The sequence below is a fragment of the Bactrocera oleae genome, chromosome 2 (genome assembly GCF_042242935.1).
Source record: "Bactrocera oleae isolate idBacOlea1 chromosome 2, idBacOlea1, whole genome shotgun sequence".
NCBI lineage: Eukaryota > Metazoa > Arthropoda > Insecta > Diptera > Tephritidae > Bactrocera > Bactrocera oleae.
Genome location: NC_091536.1, coordinates 16,892,642 through 16,904,886, shown reverse-complemented (window position 1 = coordinate 16,904,886; position 12,245 = coordinate 16,892,642). Strand labels below are relative to the sequence as shown.

The following is a 12,245-nucleotide window of genomic DNA, read 5'->3' as shown; positions in this document are numbered from 1 at the left end:
ATTTTGTAGTAATTAAAAAATGAACTTAAATATATTTGAAATATTCTTAAAATAACTCAAAATCACAATCGAATACTTTTATATATAAATAGTCAAATTATTATATTTTTAGTAGTTGGATTTTAATTTAGAGCTTTTATGTTATGAAAAATTATAACTTAAAAACTAAATGTGTCAAAAATTGTGTATACGAATAGAACAATGGCAACATTGGTGAAATTAAAACAAAAGAGAACAACTGATTTCTGCGTTGACACTAACTTTTGACAAATTTGGTTTGATACGCGCGGTAGGTACGGAAGGAAGGAATGTCGGTGACTGTTTGTGCTATAAATATGGTATATGTATATAGGGATCTTCAAATACGCTATGTAAGAGAAGTAGCAAGTAGGATAACCCATAAATACTTTAACTATAATCTCAGTGGCTATATACAGCAGTACTTATTAGACGATCATCAAGAAGCTCAACGACTTGAAAGTTATTATGTCCTAAATTTGCCCTTCAGATATTAAGTATATGTACAAAAATTAAGATAAGAAATCATACTATATATTATATTTGTTATAATCAGATGACAAATAAAATAAATGTTGGAGAAAAACACAAAACAAATATATATATGTATGTATATGTGTATATTTTATTTATTTATTTCATCTGGTACAAGTCTATAGAGATGTTTAACATCTGTGCATAGAACCAGGGCATTACAAATACAATATATTTAACAGCTTATTTCCTAATATTATAAATATTCTAGCATGGATAATAGTATATTACACTAAATATTGCGTGACAAAGTTATACAGATAAATTATAGATTATACCAAGTAAGAGCAAAAATTAATCACTTAATATACAGCTAAAATTTACTATATTGATAAGTTATTTATCCAGGATTTTAGATTTTTGTTAAGAGATTTTTTATTACATGTTAGAATCTTCAATTTATTAGGAAGCATGTTAAAGTACTTAATTGCTATATAATATGCATTTTTAATGCTAATTGACTTTTTAATTTTTGGTAATATTAGAGTGTTAGCTCTAGTTTGTACTTGTTTAGTAAGATACTTTGATTTACACTTTTCATAGTATTGTATTATAGCCTTAACAATGAAAGTTTTCTTGATGTCAAGTGGCAAATTAGTTTCATAATTGTTTTCAAAGAACTTTAATAAACGGTTTTGCATATTTGTTATAGGCTGCAGAGCATTTTTGTAGGCTCCACCCCAGGCAATTATTCCGTAATTGATTACACTTTCGAAAAGTCCATAGTATATAGTTTTTAAGATTTTTATGTCAACCCATTTACTCAATTTGAAAAAGAGGAAAGCAAAGTATCTGACTTTTTTGGCCAGCTCGTTCACATGAAAATTCCATTTCATATGTGTATCAAAGTACAGACCCAGATATTTGCTGTGATCTACTCTTGTGAGTTCTCTGTTGTTTATATTTAGTATATAATTGACAGGTATACTATCACAATAACTGCCAAAAGTGATGTATGTTGACTTGTCTATGTTAAGAGATAATTGATTACTTCGTAGCCATTTATTTAGTATCTCCAACCATCTATTCAGTCGTGTTTTAACTTCATTCCAATTTTTACCAGAGCAAAGCACTGCAGTATCATCAGCATAGGCTACGAGAGCCATTTCCGGTAGAGTATTGAAGATGCCATTTATATAAGTACATGATAAACAGCAAAGGACCCAATATTGTGCCTTGTGGCACACCAACTTTTACATAAGTTGTTGTACTAATACAATTATTAATTTTTACACATTGTTCCCTTTCGTAAAGGTAGTTTTTAAGTAATTGGTGAGGTATTCCTCTAATCCCAAGCCTCCAGATCTTATCTAGTAGTATTTCGTGATTTACAGTATCGAACGCTTTTGCTAGGTCTAGAAAGACTAGGACAGATGGTAAATTGTTATCAATATTTTTATAAAAAAAATCTGATGTAAGAGTTGAAGCATCACTGGTACCTCTACTTTTCATAAATCCAAATTGATTCGGAGAAATTAAACTATTTTTCCTACAGAAATCATAAAATCGGATATATATTATTTTCTCGAATATTTTAGCAAGGTTTGAGATTAAAGAAATAGGCCGATAGTTATTTGCTAAGTGTTTGTCCCCGGATTTATGTATAGGTATAATATAATATCAGCTTTTTGAAGTACAGAGGGCCAAATAGCTTTATTTATACATATATTGAAAATATGATCTAAAGGTATACTAATATCTTTGGCTATAATTTTTAAAATTTTACTGCTAATGCCGTCTACACCACCTGATTTATCTTTCATTTCTTTTATGATTTTTTCAATTTCAGTATAACTAGTTGGAGTAAGAAACATACTATTAGGGTTATGCTTAACATTTTTATTTATGTCAATCGATAGTTTATCAATTTTATTAGCTAATTCAACTCCAATATTACTAAAGAAAGTTATAAGCTCATCAGCAATAACCTGGTTATCGGATATGATTTCATCATTACATACTAGATAATCCAGTACAGGCGTTGCTTTAGTTTTTTTTACCTATTTTCGTGTTAACGTATTGCCACATTTTTTTACTATCTTTGGATATTTTTTTAACATATTTACTTTCGTAGTTATTTTTGGCAAGTGTTATAACTCTCTTTAGTATTTTACAGTACGCGTTATATTCAGATTTTAATTTTACATTATTTCTATCCAAGTTCCATAGTCTGTATAAAGTTTATTTTGTTTTACATGATTTTATAATACCTTTAGTTATCCATTTACTCCTCGGTTTGTTATTGTTTTTAGTTTTATTTCCTTTGGATCTTGAAACATCAATAATATTCTTTATATTTTCAATCAGAAGCTTAAAAAAAACTTCTGGATCTTTTATATCGAGCATATGAGACCAATCATGAAAACTACTATTTACTTTTATAAGATTGTGGTTAATGAAATAGGTTTCTTTAAGCAAAGACTTTATAGAATATCAAGAGTAACAAAAATAGGATAATGATCTGTAAAAACATTGGCATAAGTAAAGGATCTGATTTTCTCAATATTTGATTTAACAAAAATGTTATCGATACAAGTACCCCCTAAGTCATTAGGTCTGGTTACACCATTGAAATATGGTATATAGCCACGATCTAATAGATTATTTAAATATTCATTTGTAGCAATATCAGAATTTAATAAATTGATGTTAAAATCCCCAACTAGAAAAGGATTGTTCCCATGCTTGTTTACGTCTAAAAATTTAGTTATTGCATCTATAAAGTTTTCTTTTGGAATGTCTTGACATCTATATATACCCGATATTTTAAGATTTTTATTACCCTTCAATTTTATTATCGTTGAGATAATTTTCACTTTATCAATTACATCTATCTCAACATCATGTTTTAAAGATTTTTTAATATATAATACAACGCCATCAGCTCTATTATTATTGCTACTATTATAGAAAATATTATATTATAATCATTCATTTCAAAAAAAGTATAACAAGAAAGGAGCCAAGTCTCCGTACAGACAATAATATCTGGTTTTATTACAAGATGTTCAATAAATAACTCTAATTTGTTGAAATTTGTGTTTAGACTTTTACCATTTAGGTGAACCATAAAGAAATTGTTATTAGGTAACGTATTATTAAAATTATATAAATCAGTAAAAATTTCTTCAATCTGCATTTCTTCTTTATCAATCATCGGTTGTTTGTAAAGACCAATTTCCAATTTTACCTAGTATCGATGATTTCACCGGATAATCAGTATTGTTTATTATTTTATTTAGACTTATTTACTCGATTCACTTATACACTCACCTTTTTGCACTTTAACGTAAAATGATACGGCGTATGAAAGGGGAACACGGGCGGAAACTTGCGGACGTCTGATCGGGGCGATTCGCTGATGAGAAAGAGACCTTCTGGTCTATTGTTACTCCCTTTTGAGTGTTGGGTAGTGTAGAGTTGTGGTAGGATGTGATGTGTGTGTGTGGGTGGTCTGTGTGGTGTGATGTCTGCGTGGTGTGATGTCTGCAGGGGTGGTGTGTGTTAGTGGGTGGAGTCTTCTTGTGGATCGTGTTAATGTGGTGTGTTGGCGCTCAGTGGCGCGTATGGAGGGGGGAGGCGTAACTCATCTAGCCAAGACTATTAGAGATATATTCACAACATGTATCCATAGCACAATGATTAGTTGGGCGGTTTTTCCGATATTTTTCATTATAGTACACGCAGTTGAGACAGTTTATGTTAGTACTTTTACAGGTGGTAGTTAAATGATCACCCGCACACCTAAGACATTTAACCTCATTCTTACAATTTTTGTGTTTGTGGTTCGATCTTCCGCATTTATAGCATAAATTAAAATTTAAAAAAACATATACTTGGCAGCATTGATAACCAATGTATAATTTAAATCCGCAATTTTTTAGATGTAGGTATGACTCAGAGGTTAGCTCGAGTATTAATGACCGGATTCCAGCTTTGTTCCTGTAGTCCGCGATGATGTTGAAAACGCCATCAATATCTGGGAAATTCCTATTACATATATCCTCGCATAATTTTTCTTTGTTTAATTCATTTTCAACATTAGTAACCTTTATTTTAGGAAAATTAAGATGCTCCAAGTCAACACAATAATCACCACCCAGTTTTTCACTTAAGACCGATTTAACTCTTTGTATATCATTTATGTTTTTACATTTAACAGAAACAAGCCCATCATTATTTTTACGAACGTTGTTGATTGGTATTGTTAGATCACTTGTTAATTTCATTTTTACTTTTTTCAGAGTTTCACCATTATCATTATTTTTAGCTTTAACTAGTATTTTAGGTACTCTTTCATTAATATTAGTATGTCCTTTAGCAATGTCAGCATATGAAATTCTTACATCACTTAATAAATTCCCACCAGGTTGTTCAGTAATTTATTTCGTTCCTGTAGCTCTGAATTTAACTGTCTTAGTAGTTCATTTTCCATTTTTAGAGCTGATACTTCATCAAGATCAAGGTCAGATACGTCATGTGCCTTCTTCATTCTGGATTTCGGCGCCATTATAGAGTAACGTCTATTCGCCGAGTTTCACACAGTTCAAAATCCGATTCGCACGCTTTGTTTACTCTTCTTAACACCTCTTTATTGCGGTCTTTGCTTTGTGTACTATTTTCTACACATACGATTATACTCGTTCAAAACCGAAATTCACATACGTAGCACAGTTTCGAACCGAATGCAAAGTACGACGAAATTTGACAATTCGACAACGAAGAATAATGTTATAAAGAGAGACGAAAAAAAAAAAAAAAAAACGTAGTCTTTTTGCGTATTTGAAAATTTCGTTTAATTGAGTTTACGTGCAAACTATTGCAAATGTCCAATCAATTCAATTGTACGATGTCACTGTCAAGTTTATTCGTTTATTCAGCACCTTATTATGATTTCACATCTCCGAATGAGATATTATGCTAATAACTTATAGTAAGGAAGACAGTAAAACTATGAATACAATTGTTGAAGAAAATATAAAATATTAAGAATTAAAAAATTTAAGAATAATAAATTTGGTAAAGATATCTCGTCAAATAAAAAAGTTTTCCATACAAGCACTTGCTTCCGATCGTTGTGACAAACTTCATATACCCTTTTCAGTTATCTCACAAGCAGATTCGCAAAATTTTTTTTATTTTCTCTTTCTTGTCATCACGATTTCTACCCAGTTTATATTGATTCATACGATAGAGAAATATTTAAAAAATATTCATGGCAAATTTCAAGTGAATTGTCTAATAAAAATTTAAGTTATCGTAACAAAGAAGCAGTTTTGAGAATTTAATTTGACTAACTTGTATTAACTTTTAAGTCAGAGGCACACGCCTCCATTATTTCTCCCCTTCATAACGGTGCATTAACTGAACTCTTCAAATTTGTTTGACATTCGACCTGACTAATCGGCTATTTTGCAATGTGGGTCTTAAAATTTTATTATGCCGAATGAAGCTTGGCTTTTTTTAATTTAAGTCAACATAGAATGATTTTTGGGGTTTATAAATTAATATAGAACTTTGACCCAAACCACTAAGTGATCATAGGGATCTAACCCCTCTGAAAATTTTAAAAACCATATTTAAGCATAGCTGTAAAAATGCACACATACAAATCTATATATTTTGTTACAAAGAAAATTTCATAAGCATACAAAAAAGAGCGTAAATAACTGTTTTTATATCTGATTTTACCACATAGTCATTAACATTAAATGATAGAGAACAAAGTACAAATGAAATTCATATAAAAGTTAGTGCAGCTCTCCGCCTTTGACTCAGTCGGTGCCATTTAATATATTCTGCCGAATCGTGGTGTGTTAAGCTGCTCAGTGCGAAAATGAGTGCGTTAATTGGTATAGAAACGCTGATTATAACGGTAATCATTCTGATACTCTCAGCGAGTTGGCGTTTGTATCAAACACGGAAATACTATCGCAATGTAACTTCAAAGTTGCCCACACTTTACGGCATTCCTTTTGTTGGACAAGCTTATCAGTTTCTTGATTTGAATAGTAAGTGTTGTTACTACAAAGAGGCTGCGAAACTAAATAGTGATTTAATTACAATACAATTACAGAATTGTACCATAATATTAGTCTTAACATCGATACCTTTAAAAAATTAACCGGCTGCATATGGATAGCCAATACGCCGTTTGTCGTTACCGTCGATCCTGAGGTTATCAAGCATGTCACCAACTCGCCTGTATTCCTCAACAAAGCCACAGATTTGTATAAGCACTTTCATAATGGTGTAATAAATGGTATCATCGTAAGTCCAGGTAATGGGGCATAACCTCTGCAGGTGTAAATTTTCTTTAAGTTTTATTTTTTATTTATTACACGAGCAGCAAAAAAATGGAAAACCAACCGCAAGGCTATAACACCATTCCTCGCTCATAATAATATCATGGCGTTCTTTTCTTACTTCAATGAAAATGCAATTAATATGAAAAATAGGCTAGCAGAGCTAGCTGGTCAAGGGGAACAGGATATTTTTACAATTATCAAAGAATGTGGTTTACAATTGAGTTTTTGTAAGTATAAACAGATAACTATTTTACAATAAATTTAGTATACCTAAAAACGCTCAAAATTGGATGTACGTGCTCGTACCACTGATCCACTCTCTCTCGGTTGCATATATTGTATAATACCGAATCATTAAAGGGCGTTCAGTTCTAAACCACTTTTATCTATACTTGGTCCCCACAAACTTTTCAGCTGAAGACAACTAAAAAATCGCTAAACAATTTGGCAAAGCATATAGTTTCTAAAGGCTTTTGCTGTTTACCATTAAAACATACTTAACGTTTTACCATGGCAAAATATTTCATTTAGTTCGCCGCAAACTGTGATTTTAACTTTAACATTAAAAAAAATGGTTTACGTAAATTCAAAGTTTCTGAAACAAAAAGTTGAGAATATTCAACAAACGTAATAGGCATAAACTCTTAAACCGATTTAATTTAGTGTTTACCATAGAAAACGAGTGAAACATCTTCGGCTTAAACTCTCCTCCCTCCCTTTACTTGTGTTTATGTGGAACATTACACAAATGTTCACAGATTTTGAATTTTAAACTCGCGTTTGTAAGCTGTTTTCGGTGTTTACCAACCAAAAAAAAAAAAGGCCACATATTTCTGAAACATGCACTTAATGAACTCGTTCAACCCCTTTTTATAAAATTACAGTAACTATTATGGGTATAAAGATGGAGGAAGGTACTGAGACGTACAGGGAAATTGTGCAAGCATTTAATGTGTAAGTAAAGTCTTAACGGCCTTTATACTTAATTTACAAAAAGTTTATAAAAAACTAGTCAGTTAAATAAAAATAATATAAATTCAAATAAACATTTAACTCTACTAAAGCATTATCGATCTCATGGCAAAGAACTCCATATACAGTTCGGTGGGCCTAGGTTTTCTATCCAATACTCCACAATATAGAAGATATCGTGAATACCTACGAGACCTGGTACGATCTGTAAGTAAAAAAAAAAATTACAGATACAAGTTTTATACATTCAATATACATATATATATAAAGGGTGTTTTTTTTAGAGGTATAGAACTTTAAATTGCAATAAAACAACAATTTTATTTATTCGTAAGATAATCTTGTGGCATTACATTTTAAATATGATTTCTGGCATATGACCGCCACGGCTGGCTCGGATGTAGTCCAATCTGGACGTTTTCGATCTTCGATGACTTTTTCCAAAATTTGTGGCCGTATATCGGCAATAACACGGCGAATATTGTCTTCCAAATGGTTAAACGTTTATATTCCGCACAGAACCATTATTTTCGAAATAAAATTGCACTATTTGCAAGCGTTGTTCAGGCGTGAGTCTATTCATGATTAATTGCCAAACCAAACTGTGAATAAATTACTTGACAGCTGTTAAATCGGTCGCCATTTTGAACAGTAATGCCAACTTAAAGTTCTATATTTCAAAAAAAAACACCCGTTATATATATATATATGTATATAAATCTATGTTTATCAATTATTGCAGCTGATTAAAAAAAACCTTTCACGAGAGGCCAAAAACCATTTCGAAGAGGACAAGCAAATGATGATTGATTTAGCGCTAAAGTCTATGCGTCAGGGAATATTCAGTGAAAAAGATGTGGAAATCGAGTGCTTCACAATGATTGCGGCGGTAATGTTATTACTTTTTATTTTAAGTATATTTATTTTATTCCGAAATTTAGAAACACAAAATATTGTGATTTTATTGTTAATAATTGACTTATTTAGAGAAAGCTACTGAAGCGGACAGTTTTTGGTCTTTTCATGCATACAATTTTTTCGAACTTTGGTGCCATACGCTATCTTTGCTATAATTTTCTCATTTTCTCATCTTTTTCCTAACGAAAATATTATCGCAAGCGTGTTTGGCTCTAGATCGCTACGAAAAAACGTTGGTGTAAATCCGAAACCGGCCGCAAGCTGTTGCTATAACTCCCCTCAAAAATTGCCACACGATTTGGCATTCGCTGCTATATTCAGCTAGCTAAAAGATCTGAAAGTTGTATATGAATTCTGACTCTAAATCCTTTGAAGTTATCAGTGCAACACTGTACAAGCCAGTAAAATATACGACTCTAACATAAATTGGAAAATAATCGGTTATTAATAGCACTCAAAAAAATTTTTTTTATGATTTCAGAGCTGAATTAGATTTTTTTCATGTTCTGAATTTATATATGTATATAATTAAGCTTAAATAGCTTACAGGCCACTAAAATTGTTAATAAAATTAAACATTATTTTCGGCAGTCATACGAGACTTCGGTTAGTGCGGCATACACTTGTCTGATGACGCTGGCAATGCACCCCGAAATACAAGAACGTGTTTTCCAAGAGATTCGCTCCGTATTTCCGGACGGAATTACAGCCGTAGAATATGACGATCTGAAGAAACTTCCATATTTGGATATGTGTATAGCGGATGCATTGCGTTTGGCTCCACCAATACCCTACATCGGACGTGAAGCTATACATGATACCGAACTATGTCCCGGCGTAATACTACCGAAGAATATGCAAGTGGTTATACCAATTTATGAATTACATAGACGTAAGGAAATTTGGGGTCCAAACGCAAATCGCTTCAATCCGGATAACTTTTTGCCAGAGAACATAGCAAAACGGCATCCAAGTGCTTATATGCTATTCTCGAAGGGCGCACGCAATTGTATTGGTAAAAGTTGAAATTATTTCGTAATTTTTTTTATCACATTTACTAACTAATTGCTTGACAGGCTTTCGTTATGCTGAAATCTCATTACGTATCATTTTGTTGCATGCGATACGCAATTTAAAATTTTCGACAACTTTCAAATTTGAAGATATCGTTCATCAGCCAAAAGTTACATTGAGTTATCAAATCGAACCGCCAATAAGCATTGAGATCAGAGAAAACTGATTTGTTATTATTCTACCATATTCTCATATACTTTTATTTATGATTCACTAAGCAATGTTACTATAAATGTAATTCTTGTATAATATACAGAGCTATTGATTAGATAGTTTTAAGAAATGTGTCTATTGTTTGTGATAAATAAATTATTTATAAATTTGTCAAACTAAACTGCTCTAATACTGCTTTATTATTTACTCTATCAAAGACACGCAATCAAGCTACCCTTAATTTGATATATTTACTATAATTTTCACAAGCTTTAAAATATGTATATTAGGGTGGAACAAAAAAAAATTTTTTTTTTTTTTTTTGCTTAGCCATATAGAGGCGGCGCACTCAGTTTTAAAGTAAATTTCGAGTAAAAATTCCTAAACCCTCTCTTGGAATCGATTCGTGTTTATTTACAAATTTTGATAGATACATATTTTATATTTGTGAGGTAGCAGAAAAACTGCTATCAGTTCGGGTTTAACCACCAAACTCCACTCTATAAGTAAACTCAATTATATTTGGGATCTCTGCAAGACTTCCATCAAGCGACAAACGCCTCATTACAGTATAAATTTGAAAATCGATGTTTGCATTCTAAATCCATACTTCATATACATTTTGATCTCACAGAACAGCGATAACGATTTCCTACAAGGTCGCTATAAATTAGTTGTAGGCTCTGTGTATAGAATACACATTTTTAGATCTCTCAATTTTTGTTTTATAAATTTTTTTTTTCGTTTCGAGTGCCGATCACAATTGTCAGAGTAGAATCTGCTTAGGTTGTGTTCACAGCAACACCACATTTATTGAATGCCATGGAGAGTAGTCTCAACAGAATCATTGATTCATTCAACATATTATGACCTTATGAGTGCGTATGAGGCAAACGCCTGTAGTGGAGACTTATGATTGAACGCTGTTATTACATTAACGAGTAATAGCGCACATGAAAGAAGGTTTTCTCTAATTATTCTATATAGGAAAAATAGGCTTAAGTGAAAAAAAATTTCAAGTAGAAACAAATAAACGTTTGAGATGTGATTTGAATGTTTATAAAAATTAGAGAGGCGTTTTGAGTATAACTACATTAAAAATCGATATCAGCTGAACCGCAATTTCTACCTATATCTGTATAGCTTTTACAAAACCCTATTTAATATAATTTACTAGTACTTCACTAGCAAGGATGACATGATGCGAGACTCTCTCATTTTCGCTGATTTTTCTGTTATTCTCTTTCCCTGATTATTAAAATCAGGGAATTTCGAACAGCTGATGTCAAAAAAAACGGGATGCTAGAAATAAACCAGCCAAAAATAGCTAACAAAAGCAGTGCGAAACGAAATTTCAAGGAACGACACAAATACATTTGAATAACGTGCAACTAAATTTTATTTGTTAATTTAATTTAAAACGTTCATTATAAAACCATGATCTTTTATTATGACTTGTTTTGTTTCTTTGTTATAATTTTTTTTTATTTATATGCAATTTTTTTTATGTTATATGATTTTTTAAAAATTTTATAATATAAATACACGTATATAGGGATGTATATGCGTTATATAGGCCTACTCGGGGACGGAGCACCTAAAAATAATACTGAAATACAAAATACCCAACAGTTTTTTTTATAATACCCAATCCATTTTCTTTCGACAGTGGCATGATTGGCAAATGTTATAAAAAATGTGGGTTTTGACAGCTCTCTCTCGATTCAAAGAGTCTCGCATCATTTCATCCTTGTCACTAGTATGGACACCCATAAAAACTAAATTTTCTGCTAAAGACCTCAAACGCAACGCCGCTGATAATTCATACTCTACAAAGTCGCCGTATTTCCGAAATTGTCTCTGCCTCTCTCATATAGCGAGATATACAGACACATGCCACCATAAGAATATACAGTTGTATATATATACTCGCATATACATATGTATGTATGTGCATTAATCTTGATTTGCAGAATCAATGTTTGTAACAATAGTTAATTTCTGTGATTAGAGAGAGCAACAAGCATACACACATATGTACATATGTGCATACAAACATGAATAGGGAAAATTAAAAATTTCGGGAGGGTTGATATAATTCCGAGAGTGTTATTTACTTATGAACGCGCGAACAGCAGAAACAACAGTTTATGTATAATACCTATATCAATATATACATATGTATAGATATATAGACAAATGCTTAGGTCGTTGGCAAAATGATCAACTTCAGTAAAAAATGAAAATAAATAAAAATTAAATATATGT

The 12,245-nt window shown here is 31.5% G+C and overlaps 1 protein-coding gene across 1 annotated transcript; it reads left to right on the top strand.

The window, feature by feature from the left end:
- Positions 1 to 6,339: 6,339 nt before the first annotated feature.
- LOC106617442 (probable cytochrome P450 313a4) lies at positions 6,340 to 10,158 on the top strand. Its single transcript, XM_014234635.3, has 8 exons — positions 6,340 to 6,563; positions 6,629 to 6,832; positions 6,902 to 7,087; positions 7,745 to 7,814; positions 7,925 to 8,039; positions 8,575 to 8,721; positions 9,342 to 9,765; positions 9,827 to 10,158. Exons 1-8 carry the CDS (start codon positions 6,389 to 6,391, stop codon positions 9,988 to 9,990), a joined length of 1,485 nt encoding a protein of 494 aa, XP_014090110.1. The 5' UTR covers positions 6,340 to 6,388; the 3' UTR covers positions 9,991 to 10,158.
- The last annotated feature ends 2,087 nt before the right edge of the window (positions 10,159 to 12,245 follow it).